General features: G+C 36.0%; 1 protein-coding gene across 5 annotated transcripts; it reads left to right on the forward strand.

The window, feature by feature from the left end:
• The first annotated feature begins 714 nt into the window (after window positions 1-714).
• ANKRD7 (ankyrin repeat domain 7) lies at window positions 715-20,832 on the forward strand. Of its 5 annotated transcripts, none has more exons than XM_016958069.3 (8): window positions 3,121-3,452; window positions 6,383-6,442; window positions 12,896-13,010; window positions 13,166-13,339; window positions 14,504-14,610; window positions 15,265-15,401; window positions 18,386-18,475; window positions 20,494-20,832. In XM_016958069.3, exons 1-7 carry the CDS (start codon window positions 3,274-3,276, stop codon window positions 18,436-18,438), a joined length of 825 nt encoding a protein of 274 aa, XP_016813558.2. In that variant the 5' UTR covers window positions 3,121-3,273; the 3' UTR covers window positions 18,439-18,475; window positions 20,494-20,832. The 5 variants fall into 5 exon arrangements, 4 of the variants coding, with proteins under 4 accessions (XP_519333.5, XP_009452344.2, XP_016813558.2 ...); XM_054687667.2 differs by having other exon boundaries at window positions 18,390-18,475; XM_519333.8 differs by lacking the exon at window positions 6,383-6,442 and having other exon boundaries at window positions 715-3,452.
• The last annotated feature ends 212 nt before the right edge of the window (window positions 20,833-21,044 follow it).

The following is a 21,044-nucleotide window of genomic DNA, read 5'->3' on the forward strand; positions in this document are numbered from 1 at the left end:
TACACTAACATATCATGTCTATTCTAGAGCATATAAAATTATTTTCAAGGGAAGATGTAAAAATAGGTATGAAGAAGTTCTGGTGCTTTTTTCCCCACCCAGCAGATCACTGTTTTTTGTTTTTTTTTTTATCACTTGAGTGTTATGCACTGCTCTTTAAAGATTCCTGCTCTCAGGAGCACCTAAGGGTAGAATAGGAACTGGCACGCTCCCATGGCCAGGACGCTGCCTGCTGGAGGCGCTTATGGAGATGGACTGGAGTCTGGGGTCTTGGAAAGTAGGCATGTTTGATGGGCCAGTTTTACATTAAGTTCTGTAGTCTCATTGCATCTGGCACCCTCAAGTTTCTTATTAAATACTACAGCCTGGTTTTTAGCTTTGTTCCATAGTAGGAAAAGTTTCAGCATAGGAAAAGTTCTGTGCCCAAAATTGCATCCAAGAATTCAAAAGGCAAATAGAAACAGAAGTTATTTTTCATATACTTATCCGTTCATTTGACATACATTTACTGAGCACTTAATGTGCCAAGCCCTGTTCTGAGAGTTGAGAAGTAGCCTGGAGTAAAGCATACAAAAATGGCTGCCTTCTCAGAGCTTATATTATTGTGTCAGGACCAGCATTCCAGGAAAGGGGAGCAATAAGGTCAGGGTCCCTGAGACAGGAACATCCCTAGTGTGCTGGGAAATAAATAAATCACTGCGGCTGAAGCAATTTGAGTTCGGGTAAGAAGAACTTGAGGTCAGAAAAGTAAAAGTGGAGGCAGGGCATATGGGATTGGGGTCGCAGATTGCATAGTGCCATGTGGATCAGTATAAGAAATTTAGCTCTTACTGTTAGGAATTTGAGAAATGATTGGAAAGTTTTTTGCAAATAAGTAACGTCATCAGACAGTATGTTAACTGGATAATTCAGGTGGCTAGGTTGAGAATAGACCAGGGCAAGGGCAGTGTATGAGGGCAGAAGCATGAAGATCAGTCAGGATTCTAGTGTAAAATATTAAAGAAAGGTAATGCAAACGAGACAGATGATGTTGGTCTGGGATACATTGACAGGAGTGGTCAAATTCTGTTTATATTTTGGAAATAGTGCAGTCAGGGTTTGCTAACTGATTAGATGTGGCCTTTGAGAAAGAGAAAAGTCAAGGATGACATCAAAGCTTTTGCCTTGATCTACTGGAAGAATAGGGTTACTCGATCTCAAGTAGGAAAGACAGTAAGAGAGTGGAATGTGAGGAGACCAGTTTAGACATGTTAAGGGTGAGATGTTTATTGAGTCTATAATATAAACAACCCAAATTCAGGTATTGAATAGGCAAGTGGACATACCAGTTGGGAGTTCAGGAGAGGAACCAGACTAGAACTCCCAATTTGAGTGTCAGTAGCATATAGATGCCATTTAAAGTCATAAGACTGTGATAACCCAGCAGGGAATACAGATACAATAAAAAAATTCTGAATATATTTTGTATTTACAATTGACAGGATTTGCTGGCTGTCAAAATGTAGGTATAAAAGATAAAATTTGAGAATGCCTCCAAGGATTTATAAAGAATAAAAAAAGCTGTTGGTGGATTGATTCTGGGGCTCTCCAATAATTGAAGATAAAGAGGAGCCAACAAATTGGATTGAAAAAAATGTTTAAAGAGGTAGGAATCAAACGAGACAAGTGTGGTATCTTGGAAGCCAAACCAAAAAAATAAGAAGTGTTTCAAGGAGTTAGCAATGGTCAGCTGTGTCAAATGCTGCTGTATTTACATGAAAACTCAGAAATGACCATTAGCTTTCATGTGATAGACATCATCATCAATCTGGCTTAAAAGTAGTGTCATTTGAGTGATGGGAGCAAAAAGGTGATGATGGGAACTGCTTTAAGTGAGAACAGGGGGAGAAAAATTGTAGCAGAGATTATAACATTTTAGACAATCCTACTGAGGAATTTTGCCACAAAAGAGAGCAATTGCGGTGATGGTTTCAGGGGGAGATGTGGTCAATCTTCCTGTTTGTTTTCTTAGTAGGAGGCAAATACTAGTATGTATTTAAGCTAATAAGAATTGGTTAACAGAGAGGGAAACTTTAAAGATACATATGAAAGCAGGGAAGAAGGGTTTACTGAATAATGTTTTTGGATAGGCTAGAGAGGATGGGGTCTAGTACATGCAAGAATGGTGCTGGCTTTTGCTAGGAACATGAACATATCATCTACATGAACAAGAGAAAGGTAAAGTTTTTTTTGTTTTGTTTTGTTTTGTTTCAAGGTGCAGGTAAGTGGGTAGATACCGTGGGAGCTGGTACAGTTTCTCTTTTGATTGGATCTTTTTCTCAATGGATCAGGAAAAAGGGCCATGAGCCAAGGAGGTGTGAAGAGAGAGGAAGAATAACAGACCTTTTGAGGTGGATTTTCCTGAACTGGAAATGAAAGATGATGGCAGGACTGTGTTTTTTCCTTTGGTCACATTTCGTGGCTTAGGGCAGAGCAAAGAGTTTAGATTTAATGAGGGTTTTGGTTTAGGCACAGATAGGTAAGAAAAGGAATGGGGAAAAACTTAGTGAAGGTATCTGCATGGGAGTGATTATGACGATTGACCGTGGAATTTAGTTAAGTAGTGAAGTGAGGACACACGGTGTGGGGGTCCAGGCCAGGGAAAGGATATGAGACTAATGGACTGTAGGTGCAGTGAGTTAGATTTTCAAAGGACTTTTGGAGTTTTGTGACCAGACAAAGTGAGCTGGAATATGAGAAGTGGTGTTAAAAAGTGTGTATTAAGTTGAGATTATTGAGGAATTGCAGTTATTATAAAGACAATTTGTAGCATGTGGCCAGGGAGGTGAGAGGCTGGGAGTAGGTTGGAGGGAAGATCACTGGAAGAGATCCACCCCTCCCCATCCCCATCACAAGGAAGGTAGGCATTAGTTTGCAAGAGTTCAAGCCCTTAGATCTGCTTTTGAAGGAGAAGAGGCTATTTGTAAGAAAGCTGGTACGTTTCTATTCCAAGGTTCATGATCTAATAGGAAGACTGCAGGTGTGGCCGTCAGGCCCAAGTCCTAGGTGAGAATGCAGGTCTGCGAGCCCCTAGGACCGGACCATAACGACCTTAACAGCCATAACGGCCGTAACTGCCATAACGGCCGGCTGCGCGAGGCCCTTCCAGCATTTCCACTTTCGTCAGGTACTGGAGAGGGCTGCCGGCCGGATGCCAGGGCAGAGGGGCAGGGCGGACGGCTAGGAGTTCAAGAAACATCCTGGTCTGAGGCAAAGACTGCAGCCTGCACCGCCATGAATAAGCTTTTCAGCTTCTGGAAGAGGAAGAATGAGACCCGCAGCCAGGGCTACAACCTTCGAGAAAAGGATTTAAAGAAACTTCACAGAGCTGCTTCAGTCGGGGATTTGAAGAAGCTGAAGGAATACCTTCAGATCAAGAAATATGATGTAAATATGCAGGACAAAAAATACAGGTGACCAGACTGAAGAGCCAGCGCGGGAGGACGGGTTGGGGCCTGGGTCGTTCAACCAGAAATAAGTGGGGGCTGTTTGACACTGATTGTCACTCCGGGTTTCCCAAAGAAGAGAGATTGTCTGGTAACCATGGGCAGAGGGTCCCACTCCAACTTTCGGCTTTTCATTTAATTTAAAAAAAAATGCTGGGCCGGGCGTGGTTGCTCACGTCTGTAATCCTAGCACTCTGGGAGGCCGAGGCGGGTGGGTCTCCTGAGGTCAGGAGTTTGAGACCAGCCTGGCCAACATGGCGAAACCCCGTCTCTAACCAAAAATGCAAAAATTAGTGGGGCGTGGTGGCGGACGCCTGTAATCCCAGCTACTCAGGAGGCTGAGGTAGGAGAATCACTTGAACCCGGAAGGCGGAGGTTGCAGTGAGCCGAGATCGGGCCACTGCATTCCAGCCTGAGTAACAGAGCAAAACTCATCTCAAAAAAAAAAAAAAAAAAAAAAAATTGCTTGCTTGAATATTTTCTACCCTTCCTGAATCCATCCTCTCCTCTGACTGGCTTAGTCTCCACTGGCAGTCCATCTTTTCCCCACCGTACTGTTTTGCTTCTTGGTAATAGATCGTCCCCAGGCACTAAGATGTACAATTTTGCTAATGGGAGAATAGGAAAAGAGTAGAGACGACCCCCTGGAACATTGGTTAGTTAGATTTTAACACTTGGAAACATCAAAACAAGTAACTTTTAAATTTTTTGAAAAAGAAGCTTGCTGAGTTTATTGATACTTAACAAACTTATTTGGACAGAGGATGATTTTTTTTCTCCCTTCATTGCTACCCATTACTTATCACCAATTTTCTTAAATCTGATTTCATTTTCTCACCAAATATATGCTGCAAATATGTGTAACAACTGTATAAACGTGTCAGATTCTGGGATAATATGATGAATAAGCCGTACTATTCATTAACCACATTCATTACCATTGAACTTGTCAAGTCACAAAGGTCCCTTGTAGCCCCCTGGGGCCTTGATGCAGCACAATCAGCTATATGAACTCTGTTAAACCACTGTCCTTACTTTGGTTACAATTTAAAAGAGACTTTGAGAATCTCCAAACTCAGAGTTGCTGTTGAGCTGGGGTTAACAAGCAGAGGGACTCCCCAGATAGCTTCATACCCAGTTTAGCTTTATTATAACAAGTGTAGTTTTAGGCTCTGTCTTGGCATACTTGAGAGCACAATGGCTGCTTCAAAACAGGCATTTGAACTCGCTGTTTAATCAAATTCTTCTTTAATCTAAAGTGAGTTTCTCATAGAGAGCATATACACTTAACCCTTGAACAATGTAGGGGTTGGGGTGGGGAGTCAACCCCCTGTGAAGTAAAAATTTGCTAATAACTTTTGACTCCCCCAGAACTTAACTATAAATAGCCTACTATTGATTGGAAGTGTTACCAACAGCATAAACAGTTAACATGTATTTTGTATGTAATATGTATTATCCACTGCATTCTTACAATAAAGTTAGCAAAAGAAAAAAATGTTATTAGGAAAATTATAAGGATGAGAAAATATATTTACTGTTAAGTTGAAGTGGATCATCATAAAGTTCTTCATCCTGTTTTCTTCACATTGAGTAGATGGAGGAGGAGGAAGAAGAGGGGTTGATCACAGTGTCTCTGGTATTTTTTGGTAGTAAATGATAAAATAGACTGATATCTACGTATATTTTATGCATTCATGGCATACGTAACCTTTTCTTAATTTTTCAATATTTTTAGGCTACATGTTTCATCTGCTAGTTTTTTCAAATTGTTGCAAATTTCCAAAATTTTTCTTATATAGCTATTGAAAAAAATCTATGTATAAGTGAACCTACACAGTTCAAACACCTGCTGTTCAAGAGTCAACTGTAGTTGCATCTTGTGTTTTATCTATTCAGCCACTGTTTGATTACAGAGCTTAATCTATTTACATTTAAAGTATTTATAAATAGGGAAAGTTTTACTATTGCTATTTTGTTAGCTTTCATGTTACTCTTATAGTTCCTTTGTCTTTTTCTTTCTTACTGTCTTCCTTTGTATTTTCTTGATTTTGTGCTTTGATACTGATGTGCTTTGGTTCCTTTCTTTCTTTTTTGTGTAACTTCTACAGATTTTTTTTTTGTGGTTACTTTGGGACTTACATAAAATAGCTCATAGCAGTTTATTTTAAGTTGCTAACAATTGAAGTTCAATAGCATATAAAAATTCTAAATTTTATCTCCCCCCAAACTTTGTTGTTGTCATAATTAACATGTATTCATATTGTTTATGGGGAAGCTGGGGTGCTGGCAAGCCACCTCCTTTGCTCTCTTGGGTAAAGCTGGGAGGTAGTGGGTCTCTTTCTTATCATATGGCACTGTGTTGGAGGCAGAATCTTCAGCAAGAGGGTGTTCTGAATCTCTCTATTAGGTCTAGTGCCTCTGGTTTTGTATTCGCTCAGGGTGCAGGAGACTTTCAATTAGTTTCTGAGTTTTCACAAAGGGAGTTTGTCCTTACGCTGTTGCTGAATTGGTGTGTTTGTTGTGAGGAAGGGTACTTCAGGGTTTCCTACTCTGTCATATTGCTGACATCACTCTGGTTAATCTTTTTAATGTGGATCACTTATGAAAAATTTCCTCCCAATTACATAATATCTTCAAACAAACCCATTAACAACCACTTGCTGCGAAAATTAATACATATTAAGAAACAAAGTTAGGTGTTTGGCATTAGTAACAGTAAATATGTACTATCGGTGGCTGCCTTAAAATATTTTTGGGAGTTTTCAAGTCATAGGGTATGAAAAGCATCGTCTTTCATCACAGGTGGGTAAGTGAAAACTATACAGTTAGGAAAAGGATTTGTATTTAGCTTACTGATAGTATTATGTCTTTTTTTTTTTTTTTAACAAAAACAGTGTTGTCCAATCTTCTAGATGGCTTTTATCCTACACCACTCCACTGAATGATTTTATAAGGTAATCGATAACTTCAATGTGACTTCATTCAGGGGTCAGTTTTTAGTCTTACCTTGCTGGCATGTCAGCAAAGTATTTTATTTGCCATATCAGTGGTATTTGAAATATTGTCTTTCAGAACACTGGGGCCATCTGGCATTTCTCCTAATTCTGTGGACACTTCTTTTGAGACTCCTTTGCTGGTTTCTCTTCATCTTCCTGACTTGTAAACACGTAAGGAATTCCACCAGAAATGATTCTCTCTCTACTTTTATCTTCACTCTCCTGGTGAAGAGAGATTAGCTTTAAATATATATATTCCAGTGCCTTCCAACTTTTAATCTCCAGCCAACCAGACCTCTTGCTGCCTATATTTATACTTAGATATATAATATTCACTGGTGTGCTAATACATGTTTAATAACAGGCCCTTCATGGGTAGGGGAGGGAAAGAGGGAAAACCCTGATTCATACAGTTTATAAATTGTGGCCAATTTTAAGCTACCAATGGGATATCAACTGGCTTGCAAAATTCCTGAAAATTTAACAGTTAGCTTGTAAGAACCACTAGCTCCATCACATCACTACTTAGCTTTCTCAAACTGAGGTCTCAAACATTCCCAAACTAAGATCCTGTTATTCTACTTCTGACCTGCCTTTTCTTTTTCGATAAATGCCAAATGTTGTCTTTCAATTGCTTAAGGCTGAAATTCTAGAATATTTTTGATTCCTCTAATTCCTTCACATCCATTTGATTAAACAGCAAATCTTGTTGGCTCCTCCTTCAAAATAAATCTAACATCCAAGCATTTCTTGCCACCTTTATAAGTACTACCATAGTCAAAGCCACCATTATGTCTTACCTAGAATTACTACAGTGGCCACTTAACTACACTTTTCCCTTTTCAGCTTATTCTCAACACAGCAGTCAGAATGATCCTGTGTAATGTATGTCAAATGGTATTATTCCTTGTTTTCGTAACTTCCAATCACTTTCCGTCTTACTAGGGGTAAAAGCCGGATCCATCCAGCGTCTCATACCACCCTATATGATCTTCATCTTCACCCTGTTACTTGTCTGATCTTACCTCCTACAACTCTTCCTTTCATTCATTTACCTCCAGCTACACTGGCCTTCTTACTGTTCCACAGAAATGCAAGACATGCATTTAGGGTTTTTGGACTAGCTGGTCCCTCTGCCTGGGGTGCTTTTCCCTCAGATAGTCATATGACTTGCTCTTTCACTTCCTTTAGGTGTTATTCAACTGTTACCTTACTAGTGAGGCCTTCCCTGGCTACTCTTTACCTACAGTTGTACCCTTTCTCCTCACTGACATTTCCTACCCTTCTTCCCTGCTTTTCTCTTTAGAACTTAATATTGTCTTATGTACTTTTTATCTTTTAAATTGTTTGTTGTTTACCTCTTCTACTAACATGTATGATTTATAAAAGCAGGTATTCACATATGTTTTGTTTGCTGATATATCCTCATCACCTAGAACCCTGCCTAGCCATAGTGAGGGCTTAATATTTTTAAAATAAATGAATGAAAGGATGAATACATACATATATACACGTATAAATGGGAGAACTTAAGGATACTATTCAGCAATAAATGCAATGAATTATGGATATATGCAAAAATATGGGTGAATCTTGAAAGTGTCATGCTAACTGAAAGAAACCAGACACAAATGACTCCATTTACATGAAATTCTAGAAAAGGTAAAAGCACTGTAGCATACAGGAAGCAACAAAAAAAGAAAACTACAGTCCAATATTCCTATGAACATAGACACAGAAATCATCAACAAAATACTAGCAAACCAAATCCAGTAGTACATCAAAACGATAATTCAACACAATCAAGTGGGTTTTACTCCAGGTATACAAGGATGGTTCAACATATGCAAATCAATAAATGTGATTCACCACATAAACAGAATTAAAAGCAAAAACCAGATGATCATCTCAATAGTTGCAGGAAAAACATTGATAAAATCCAACATCCCTTCATGATAAAAACCCTCAACAAACTAGGCATCGAAGGAACATACCTCAAAATAATAAGGGACATCTATGACAAACACACAGCCAACATCATACTGAATGTGGAAAAGTTGAAAGCATTCCTCCTAAGAACTGAAATAAGACAAAGATGTCTGCTCTCACCACTCCTATCCAACATAGTACTGGAAATCCTAGCCAGAAAAATCAGGCAAAAGAAATAAAAGGCATCCAAATTGACAAAGAGGATATGAAATTATCTCTATCACATGGACATAAAGGTGGAAATAATAGACACTAGGGACTCCAAATGGGGGAATGGTGGGATGGTCATGAGAGTTGAAAAACTACCTATTAGATGCTATGTTCAGTATTTGGGTAATGAGTTCAGCAGAAGCACAGCATTATGCAAGATACCCATGTAACAAACCTGCATATGTACACCCCGAATCTAAAAAAAAAGGATAGTGACATAATGTAAATTAATAGTTACCAGTGGTTTTAGATATGGGGGAAGGGGAAAGAATTGACTGCAAAGAATTGACTGTAAATTGACTAGTCAAAATTCATAAAGTTGTACACTTTAATTTTATTATAAATTACAACTTGATAAAGCTGAATGAAAAAAATCTCAAATTGTATATTTCTGTTTGAACGTGTGTGTGTGTGTGTGTGTGTGTGTGTGTAGAGAGAGAGAGAGATACTGAAAATGAGAAAGATAAAATATTAAAGGACATATACTTAAATTGCTATTTCCGAGAGAGATGAAATGTGGGCAGAGGAAAGTAGATAGAGTGAGATGGTCATTGGGAACTATTTGTTTTGTTTGAATTTTTAATAAGGTAAATTACAATGTTTTATCAAATGTTTCACAGACTCATTTTGGAAGCATTGTGCTTAAGGTCTCTGAAACCTCATGTAAGCATATGTGCATATTAATGGCCTAATGGAAGTGATATTTTTAGATATGTTTTCTAGTAAAAAAAAATACTGAAAATTGGAATTTCTGGTAAAAAAGAAAAAAAGGGACAGAGAAAATAGCATAAGCAGATTGTTCAGGAAGCCACAGTGGCCTAGCAGGAAAAACATTGTTCTGAGAGTCAAGATCTGAGTTTGAGGGCTTCTCTATATCTGTATGATGCAGAGATACCTTCAGTCTCATCTTTCAAACTAGAGCTACTACTCGATTAGTGTTTTTTAAACAAAGATCTGCAAAGCTCTGTTGCAGGCATCTTATTAAATCAGAATAGCTCCCTGTTAATGTGCTCTGTGTAGTTAGCTTCTATTTTTGTTTTTATTTCAAGAGCACTGTGCCTAATAAGTTTGAAAATGAATTGGAGATGTTTAATGTCTCTCCTGCTATAAAATCACTTTTATGGTTTTTAATAAAAAAGCCCTTAAGATCTATACATAACTTGGTGAGTGGAGGCCCAATTCTAAATTAATACCTTCAACCATACTACTCAAACCTAGATTACATCGAAAGTGCCCAGCCTAGAGATGAAAATAAATGACCTAGTGTGAGTTAGCTTCCTTGGTTACTTCTCCTTCACTCACCCTGAACTCTAAGTTATCAGGAGCCCAAGAATGTCACTTAAAAAGGGCATTCTCATCATGAGATTCAATTGAAGGCTACAGCTATGCCCTGGCCCTGTACTCTGTCTAGCAGATAACACTTTTCACTTCAGCTTTCAAAGTAATCTTTCAGCCTTGACACTCATCTGAGTCATCCCTTTTGCTAAAGTTCAATTTGAAATTTCTGGTATCTGATCATTCATCACCTGTCCACAGTCTATGCTGACAATTTTTCCATCGATATATGAGAGAGTGAGAGTCTGGGAGAAAATAGAACTTGAATGAAACAAAATGACATTGGTTAGCCTGAAAACCTAGAAACCAGTACTAAGCTTCACAGGAATTTAGATTTCTGGTTAGATTAAGTACCATGAGTTAAGAAGTAACAATATAAACTAAAGTCTTAAATTGGGAGTATAATGTATTCATGAAAGTTAAGGATTTTTGACAAATGGAATAATATTGATTTTAAAATGTTTCTCGAAGATATCTGTAAATATACTTTTTGCATTCACCTCTTTCAAAAAATAGAATGGCCTCTGTTTTTGACATTAAGTGGAAAAGCATTCCTATTGGCCTCGAAGCATTTACATTATATGTGTAAACATATAGATAAGTGGCCACAACAAATTTTTTTTTTTTTTTTTTTTTTTTTTTGCTGCTTGCTCCAATTGTGAGCTCTAAAATTTAAGGACACTTAAATCTAAAATTTAAAATGAAATGAATGTAAATGTTAAATCTGTATGTTTTTTAAAACATTTTGTTTTTTTTTAAACTAAGATGACTGCTTTAAAAGGATGACAAATATTCTAAGTGAAAATCTTCTTTGCAAGATTGACGGTTTGAGTGAATATTGTGAACTTTTCAGTGTTTTGTGCATGCTCAAAGCTAGATTAGTTCTTGTTTTCAGATTTTGTACAAATGACCCCAGGCTGTATTGTTCAGTACCTCCTTTGAAAGTGGAATCTTTCATGGCTATTTTATTTTATTGAATTTGTGGCTGATTTCCTAAGTTCTTGGAGCTTAATATGAGCCATGAAATTTTTTTATGAGGTTTGTTACTGAAGGTTTTAGATTCAGTTGGTGGAAGAGCGAGGTATACAGCAGGGTGCAGCAGCCATTTGTGGAGGACCTATTGGGAATCCATTTACTTTCTCTTAGTAAGAGCAGTGTGTGTGTGTGTGTGTGTGTGTGTGTGTGTGTGTGTGTAATTTTATGCATTTATTTTAAATTAGGTAAAAAATTGGAGTTGGAGGGAGAGGCAGATCTAAAAATTGGGTGGAAACCACCAAAGTTCCTTGGAACTAAATTCTCAAGATATGTGTAATAGCAGATGAGGGAGACACATCAAAATGTTTGCCAGGATTTGCTATCTACTGCAAGGGATTATCTTTGGTGGGCTTAAAGCTATTTAGCCCTGTGTTATGTTTGGATTGAGGGCTCTGAAAACTCCTATTACATAAAGAATTTCATCCTTAAGCCAAACTGTAAATGTGAACAGAAAGCTTAATTAGTGCTTCATTGTATCAGGATTACTGAGAAATTAGTCATCAGAAATTTGCTTGGTAAGGATGGAATCACAGTAAAGTAAAGGTGGATAGTTTTGAGGGAAACATAATTTAGACCATGTTGTTTGATGAATCATTTTTGTCCTACAACAAAGTACTTCTTTGTTCGTTCCTTAAATTCAGATTGTCTTTTCCATGTAGTATGTTAATTAATTATGGATAACTTCTGGTTTTATTCTGTTATGTTAGCTGACTGTCTTCTTCCTGACTGTGCTCTCTCTTTAGCTAAATAATAATATAATTGGTTAAAATTTGGCTTTTTATATTGTAGTTGTATTACAGTCTTGCCTTTCAGAGATTACATTCAGGTAAACTTAATTAGAATTTTAGCTTTCTCCAATTTTTTGAACTGTTTTTATATTTTCTTGGTTTATTGCCATAGATGATAAGTTATTGTGTATAGGTTTTGTTTGTTTACCTTTTTGAAAATTGCCTTATTTTTAAGTAGTTACCTTATTTTTGAGGTTCACCTTTTTGCTACTCCTGTGTGTCAATAGCAGGTTTATTTAGGTACCCATAGAGTACTTCTGAGGAGCTAAAGTGAAACAAGGAAAATATATTTAAGTTTCTTGTTTGGAACATGGATTATTTATATGTGGCCTTGGTATTATAAAATTATCTAAAAACAAGGCTATAATGATATCACCTTAGAAGTAGATAAATGTTTATTGAGGGCCAGTCCAGGCTAAAAACTGTAAAATTTAAATGGATCTAATTAGTCTTCTGTCATAATTCATGAATGTGTGTCTGGTTTCCGGTAGGCTACCTAGAATAGGGTTCTTTAGAAGTAGAAATTAGTGTAATAACTTAAAATAGGGTTAAGATCTACAACTTAGAGAGTACTTAGGCATTCACCTTTTACTTCTCAGAAACAAATGCCAACTTTAATCACTGAGTAAATAAAGAAAAACACACAATTAGGTATAGCATGTCCTTGATTAAGTAATATCCTTTCCTCCTGTTACCTATTAGATGTATTTCAGGTTTTAAATATAATTTCTAAATTTTATGGTGATACCTAACTTTATTATCTTTTCCAAGGCCCAGACATCATTTTCGTATTTTTTTAAAAATCTATTTTCATCTCATTATAGTTAAGTTTTCCTTGAAGTGAAATCAGTTAAATATTTAATCTTCAACACACTTGTGCAGCCCTGAAAGTTCAATAAAATGTAATTGTAATTAATGTACATTTGTTTAAATAGAAATATGTGCATGAAGCAAGTACCTTACCAATGTACAATCGGGCTTGTTTTTGGGTAAAACAAGTAACTTCTCAAACGAAGACTTATCTCTAACTTTGTGTTTTGTTTTATTGGCATAGAACACCTTTGCACCTAGCCTGTGCTAATGGACATACAGATGTTGTACTTTTCCTAATTGAGCAACAATGCAAAATAAATGTCCGGGATAGTGAAAACAAATCCCCATTGATTAAGGTATACCATAATTTTTCTTTTTCAATTGGAATGTGTTTGAGTTCTCCTAGTTAACTTTTGTTGATTTTTCATGTTTTAAAACATAGTATCAAACATTAATTTATCATATCCAAAGTAGTAAATTGGTTACTCATCTACTCTTGTTGCATTAACAGGCAGTACAGTGTCAAAATGAGGATTGTGCTACTATTCTTCTAAACTTTGGTGCAGACCCAGATCTGAGGGATATTCGTTATAATACTGTTCTTCACTATGCTGTTTGTGGTCAAAGTTTGTCATTAGTTGAAAAACTGCTTGAATACGAAGCTGATCTTGAAGCGAAAAATAAGGTAGTTTTCTATTAAAGAAAAAAATCCTATATTTTAGAAAGCAACTGAAGAGCATATTTCAGATAATTCACCTATGTTGAAATATATGTTATATAAAGCATGAATTTTCCAAACTAAAATTGGGGAGAAAGAGAAGAGATTATCAAAAACTGATAAAGTATTTCTTCTCTTGAGCTCTTTCTATATTTTATTGCAGATTGTAATCCTGACCTCCAAAGAAACACTATATTTAACAACTATAATTGTTTAACAGGCCATAACAAATGAGGAATATTTAATTCTCTTATAACTGGGTATTGATAAAAATCATAAAACCCACCTTTTTTCTATTTTATTGATATACTCATGAATAATAATAACAGGGTTGAAATAGCAAATGACACAATATTAAAATTAATCTAACTCTTCTATTGAGGCATTATGAATAGCCGATGAATTTTTTTAAAAAGTGTATTGAGCCCGGCGTGGTGGCTCACGCCTGTAATCCCAGCACTTTGGGAGGCCGAGGTGGGTGGATCACGAGGTCAGGAGATCGAGACCATCCTGGCTAACGTGGTGAAACCCCGTCTCTACTAAAAATACAAAAAATTAGCTGGGCGTCGTGGCAGGCGCCTGTAGTCCCAGCTGCTCGGGAGGCTGAGGCAGGAGAATGGCGTGAACCCGGGAGGCGGGGCTTGCAGTGAGCTAAGATTGCGCCACTGCACTCCAGCCTGGGCAACAGAGCAAGACTCTGTCTCAAAAAAAAAAAAAAAAAAAAGCGTATTGATACTTAACTGATATTTTGTCCACAGCCAAAATAAGTGCCAGCCTTGGAAGTTTAAGTGAAACCCAGTGGAAATCTGAATGTGACAATATTATGAAATGTGAATTGATGGTATGCAATGCTTACATTAAATGCTAGGTGCTCATCACTTACTTATTCTAGGCTGCTCTTACCTACAATTTGAATTAAGCCTAAAACAGAAACTTTAATTTTTTTGTCTGGCTCAACCCTGATTTCTTTTCTTGGTCTTTGAAATCACATTTTTTTATGTATTAAAATCTTTTAAGAGTTAAAGTGTATATTCAGAAGTTCTTATGCACACATATTTTAAGTTGAACTTAAATCTAAAGAGCATGAAAATTTGCTACAATATTTTAATCATTTTTAAATATTTTTTTCAGGATGGGTATACTCCACTATTAGTTGCTGTTATTAACAATAATCCAAAAATGGTAAAATTTCTTCTGGAGAAAGGGGCTGATGTGAATGCTTCAGATAATTATCAAAGGTATAATTAATAAATAAGATAGCACATAACTAGAGCTACCTAATAGGATTGTGTGTGTTCGTATGTGTGTGTGTGTGTGTGTGTGTGTGTGTGTGTGTGTCCACAAAACACAATATGTATGATATTGGGAAAATATAGAACAATAAGACCCGTAGGATGTATGCTCACATGCTTTTGGACAGATTACCTAAACTTTTAGGATTTATTTTTCCCTTTGTAAAATCAAACAGTTGGGCCAGGTATTAATTGGTTATTATTATTATTTATTTATCATTTATTATTAGAATTTAACATTAGACTCTTACATAGATGACCAACTGTTGTAGTTAAATGGGGTCAGGGGACCCGAAGTCCCAAGACACATTCCTTCATGGAATTTTGAGACATATTTTTGAAAACACTAGGCTTCCAGGAAGAAGAGATTGAAAATGATTGAGTTAGCTGCTTCCTAGGTACTGTTCATGTTTAGACTCCATGATATGATCTGTGACTGGCACACTTTTTTGAGCAGATCTGCTGTATTTTTTACGTTGTTGCTTTGACTCTTTCTGATAGAGGTCCTACATTTGAGTAGTAAATTGAGAAGACTGAATTTTTAAAATTAGGCATGTTTAAGATCTTTACATGGGCATTCATTTCTATCTCTTGCTCCAGAACAGCCCTTATTCTTGCTGTCAGTGGTGAACCACCATGTTTAGTAAAGCTTCTTCTTCAGCAAGGTGTGGAATTATGTTACGAAGGTATTGTGGATTCACAGCTGAGGAATATGTTTATTTCCATGGTTTTACTGCGTAAGTGATACTGCGTGTCTTTTAACAACTGTATGGGGTTTGATTATAAGGATCAAAGCCTAAGCCCCAAAGTACAAGGCTGGAATAGGCTCAACAGTAGGGGTAACCACATACAAATCTGTGCAGGGATTCTTGATTTTCTCTGTTTGTGGGTTCAATCAATATAAGGGCTACAGATGGGCTGAATATGCAAATAAACTACCAGAGGCAGGAGCATTGGAAGTGTGCCAGGGCAGGGATTTAGACACTTGTAACATAGCCATTAATAAAACATATAGGTGATAGAGTTGGACAAAAGATGATTCATTCACACAAAGCCTTTCATTGCCTTTAGATATTATTAATATATGGATTGTATTCATGTTTTGAATATTATTGTTAACATTTCATTAGCTAACCTTAGTTTGGTAAGTGTTCAGAATTCTAAAGTACACTCTATTTACACCCAAAAGAAAAACTATTTTCATGTATGAATACAAAGTTCTGATTTTTAATAGTTAATGAGAAAATTAGATACGATGTACAAAAATTTAATTTATAGCTTAGGAATTTAACTTATAGATAATTTGTAGCTAACTTAATTTACAGCTTAATGAAGTTAAATAACATACAAGGTATTTTCTCTATAATTTTATTTTAAGAGCAATTTAAAATTATAAGTAGGTATTTTTTCAGTTTTTATTATTCTTCTTCCACTGCTTTATTCACATTTTAGGAATACTTTTTAATCATTAATTCCATATGAAAAGCATAGGTGGGAGGGAAGAAAAATAATTACATATACATACAGATGTTTAGTCTTAATTTAACTTCAGACACAAAAGAAGTTTTATTCTATTAAATGCATGAACCATAATTGAGTAAATATAATATTTTCATCTTTGTAATACAGAACGTGTACTTTGTTTTACTTTGGTTTAAGCAGACCATATGCATAAAATCTTAATGAAATAAACATGTAAATTATTGGTGAATATCCAAACTATAAAAGGATTCTTCACTCTACAAAAGGGATCCCTAATGTTTCTTTTATGTATGATTTTTTTCCATCACTTAAAAAGCTTAGGTATATGAAACTAGAAGACACATGTATCTGTTTAGTAATGTATCTATTGGTCAAAAACAGAACTTGTATATTTAAAATACTTATTTACATATATGTAAGCAAGTCTCATGAAGGCATTATTGGATAGTTTGATGAGAAGGAAATCTTACAATCTTCCTTTATCTCCCCCAAATGGCTTTTAGAACAGAAAATTCTTTTTGTAGATTGCTCCATCATTAATTTTAAAATACAAACATATTGACCATGAAGTTTTTGTCCTCTTAATAGATTCATATTTTCAATGTCGAAAATTGTAAGAGAATTACATTTTTTTTCTTTTTTTTCAAAGAGGTGAAAGGGAAGAAAAGCAACTTCCTAATGATTAAGCAATTACCTCTGGGATGTGGAAATGATCAACATTTAATAAAAATTGCAAGTGACTCTTCAAAACTACAATCTAATTCCCCTTGTCCTTTCACAGTATTTGCCCCTCTTTTGCAGTGGGAACTAAGCTTTCTGTAATTGTGACTTTTGTTGCTCAAGTAGCTGTTGCCTATGTAACGTACTTAAGAATGTGCTGCTTCATAACATCATTTGTTGGCTCTCTATGTAGATTCTATGGCTTAGTAAAGTGGAAGCATAGACAATATTCCTCATAGTTTTAAAAAATTAGTGAAACACTTCCAAATGAAGGAATTATATTTAAGTATTTATTTTATGGTTAGCCATAACCCATGCATTTCTTCATTTCTCTCATTAAAATTCAGAAGCCATATGGCTCTTTTCTGTCATGGAGCAAAAGTATATTCATCACTGGGTGTGTTTCAGTCCCTGACTGAGTTAATTGTCTTCACTTTGTTAATTTACTATTAAACCTGAGAGCTGTGGGCTGAATTTCCCCCTAAAATTCACACGTGAAAGCCGCGGCCTAGTGCCTGTGAATGTGACCATTTTTGGAGATAGAGCCTTTAAAGGGGTGATTAAGTTAAAGTGAGGCCAATAGGGTTGGCCCTAATTTAATTTCTAACCTGGGTCCTTATAAAAAGGGGAGGTTAGAACATGCAGAGAGACACAGGGGTCTCAGAGGGATGACTTATATGAAAAGGCCAGTCATCTAAAGGGCAGTCACCTAAAGCAGGTGTCCTTAACCCCTGGGCCATGGCCCAGACCTGGTCCGTGGCCTGTTAGGAACGGGGCAGCACAGCAGGAGGTGAGCTGCAGGCCAGCAAGCAATGCCGCCTGAGCTCCGCCTCCTGTCAGATAAGCAGAGGCTTTGGGTTCTCATAGGAGCACGAACCCTCTTGTGAACCGCTTTGCAAAGGATCTAGTTTGTGGTCTCTTTATGAGAATGTAACTAGTGCTTGATGATATCAGGTGGAACAGTTTCATCCTGAAACACCCCTGTCCCCCTACTTCTGTGGAAAAATTGCCTTCCACAATGTCAGTCCCTGGTGCCAAAAAGGTTGGGGATCTCTAATCTAAAGAACAGTTATCTAAAAGGCAAATAAATGCCTGGGACAGATTTTCCCTTAAGGACCTCAGAGAAAGCCTACCCCACTGGCACCTCAATAAATGTGCAGCCGACAGAACCATGAGAAAATTAGTTTCTGTTTAAGCTGCCCCATTTGTGGTGTTTTGTTATGGCACCTCTAGCAAATGAATACACCAACTATAAATTAAAGCCATTTTTACTATCTTGATAGTGGCTTTTAAAAAAATCATATTTGTGATAGCAGGAAGAAAAGAGGTGCCAGAGAATGGGAGTACATGAAATAAAAGTGGTGTCTGTTGACAGAGTTGGCTCAAGAGGAAGCTTGTCCTCAAGTGTGTTACATTCTTGGGGCAGCATTGGCTGGTACCTAAGGTTTTGATTTGATACTTATATGTTAGGAATTAAATTTCTATGCATGCTGGCATTCACACATAATTTCCTTTATAGATAGATACCCACAATTCACTGCGAGCCATGGAAAGAAGAAACATGCTAAATAGACACCTTATTCTTGGCACTACATGTGACTAAAGGAAGGTAAGATTGCTAACTGGATTAGTGTTTTTTTCTTGTTGCTTTTTATTTGTTAATTTTTTAGGAAAGGAAACAACTTTCTTAAGTAACATTTAATTTTAAAATGGAAATTTTGTATTATTTTGAAATGTCAAATATTTTTAAGAACTATTCTTTTTAATTAATTAATTAATTTATTTATTTATTATACTTTAAGTTTTAGGGTACATGTGCACATTGTGCAGGTTAGTTACATATGTATACATGTGCCATGCTGGTGCACTGCACCCACTAACTCGTCATCTAGCATTAGGTATATCTCCCAGTGCTATCCCTCCCCCCTCCCCCCACCTCACAACAGTCCCCAGAGTGTGATACTCCCCTTCCTGTGTCCATGTGATCTCATTGTTCAATTCCCACCTATGAGTGAGAATATGCGGTGTTTGGTTTTTTGTTCTTGTGATAGTTTACTGAGAATGATGATTTCCAATTTCATCCATGTCCCTACAAAGGACATGAACTCATCATTTTTTATGGCTGCATAGTATTCCATGGTGAATATTTGTGATTAAAATATTCTGACACTGTGTTGGCTGAAAATGTAAAGATGTAATGTAAAAATATGCTTAATGATTAAGATCATTTCTTAACCCATTGTCTCATGTCTAGCTATAAAAAACAAAATTTTTGCACATATATATTTTAATAGATGAAAAACTATCATAAAAATTTTAATTTTATTGTAAAAATACATTAAGCACTGTTGATAGTAGTTAATATAAGATATACCAATTAATTATATAAAATTTTAAAGAAAGTAACAATATTTGTAAAGAATTGAATTTACTGTGCATCAACTAAAATAAAATTTTGTTATTCATTTTCAAGAATATATAGTTATTTAGGTCTGTAAAAATTAGCTTTTATTGACAAGTATGTTTTACACTGACTTTTGTTTGATGAGAGAAAAACTTTTAGAACTCTCCTCTGTATTCACTAGCAAGCAGACTCCTGCACTACAATTCACCCCCAGTGTAAAATGGAAGAAAATAAAAAGGACATAGAAGGAGTGTGGAGGCAATAGAAGATCATATAAATTCTCAACTATTCAAGCCCTCTCCATCCCCTATCCCCACAAATCTATAGTGATAATGCTTACAACAATGTTTGGTCCTATCAATTCCAGGTGAATAAACTTAGGGGAGAATTTCTCTGAATTACCTTTTTTTTTTTTTTTTTTTTTCTGTTTTTGAGGTGGAGTCTCACTCTGTCACCCAGGCCAGAGTGCAGTGATGCAATCTCAGCTCACTCCAGTTTCTGCCTCCCGGGTTCAAGAGATTTTCCTGCCTCAGCCTCCCAAGTAGTTGGGATGACAGGCTCCACCACCATGCCCAACTAATTTTTGTATTTTTAGTAGAGATGGGGTTTCACCATGTTTGCCAGGCTGGTCTCGAACTCCTGACCTCAGGTGATCCGCCAGCCTCGGCCTCCCAAAGTGCTATAATTACATGCGTGAGCCACTGTGCCTGTCCCTCTGAATTACTCTTAATGTATACTCTTATTTCCTTTTGTCCTGCACCTCTCTCTCTCTTTTAAATGTCTGTGCAGCTCTAAGAAGTGAAGAATTTCTGTGATTTACACTTCGTTTCTTAAGGGAACTAAAGCAGTAGAAACTACAGAAAAATCATTGCTACATTTTGAGTGCCTCTTGAGGGTAGACATTTAAAACCAGGCTCACTCATTTTATTTTGGCAAGTTTGTTCACAGTTCATAGTGAAATGTTAATCTTAATTAATGTTTTAAAGCGTAGATTTATTGTGTCAAGAAAATTACCAAAAGATGTTGCAAAAATGGTGAACATAAAAAGTTATATTTCTGTCAATTTCAAAAGAGACTACTTAATTATTTAAAAATTACTATTAGATATAGAAATGCTAAATTATAATTGTGTTGTAGCTGAGGCATATAATTTAAGAAATACATGTAGAAATGGAAATATTTAGACATAAGTGAAGACATTATAAATATCATTTGTTTCCTAGATATGGAACCCATTTCTACAATTTCTTTGCCGCTTCCTTGAATTGGAAAAATGTACTTTGAAAGAACCGTTAAGTGAACTATTATAATATTTTTGCTGACTACCCAGTTGAAGAAAAGTTTGTTAATTGGATGGGATTTTTTTTTTCACGTTAGAAGACATGAATAAATTTTAAAAGATAAACATCTATATTGTGAACCATCAGCTGAAAAGATAAATTTGTGTTCAATATATAGGCAGAAAAAAATTTGTGTCAAAATGTTGAATGGAATAATGAGGAAACTGTGTTAGGCATGTATTAAAACATTTAAATAAAATAAAAATACATTTCAGCTACAAAGTGAAGGAAAACATTATAAACCTGTATAAATCAAAATTATGTTTTATTTACAAGTATTTTCACTGGTAAAACCTTTTTGATTTTTTAGAAACACTACAGTACTATAATATATATTTGGAAAACTTGGGTATTATAGAAAAGAAAAAAGAAAATGCATCACTCAAAGTCTCATTACCCAAACAAAACATTTGTTAAATTTTTGGCATGTTTTG

The sequence above is a fragment of the Pan troglodytes genome, chromosome 6, assembly GCF_028858775.2.
Source record: "Pan troglodytes isolate AG18354 chromosome 6, NHGRI_mPanTro3-v2.0_pri, whole genome shotgun sequence".
Classification (NCBI taxonomy): domain Eukaryota; kingdom Metazoa; phylum Chordata; class Mammalia; order Primates; family Hominidae; genus Pan; species Pan troglodytes.

What these genes read in the sequence shown, in the direction of transcription:
- ANKRD7 (XM_519333.8), top strand. Translation starts at nt 3,052, where the DNA reads ATGCAGGTCTGCGAGCCCCTAGGACCGGACCATAACGACCTTAACAGC. An exon ending in ACAAATCCCCATTGATTAAG is followed by an intron (nt 13,011 to 13,165) that starts GTATACCATAAT and finishes TTGCATTAACAG; the next exon opens with GCAGTACAGTGTCAAAATGA. An exon ending in GCTTCAGATAATTATCAAAG is followed by an intron (nt 14,611 to 15,264) that starts GTATAATTAATA and finishes CTCTTGCTCCAG; the next exon opens with AACAGCCCTTATTCTTGCTG.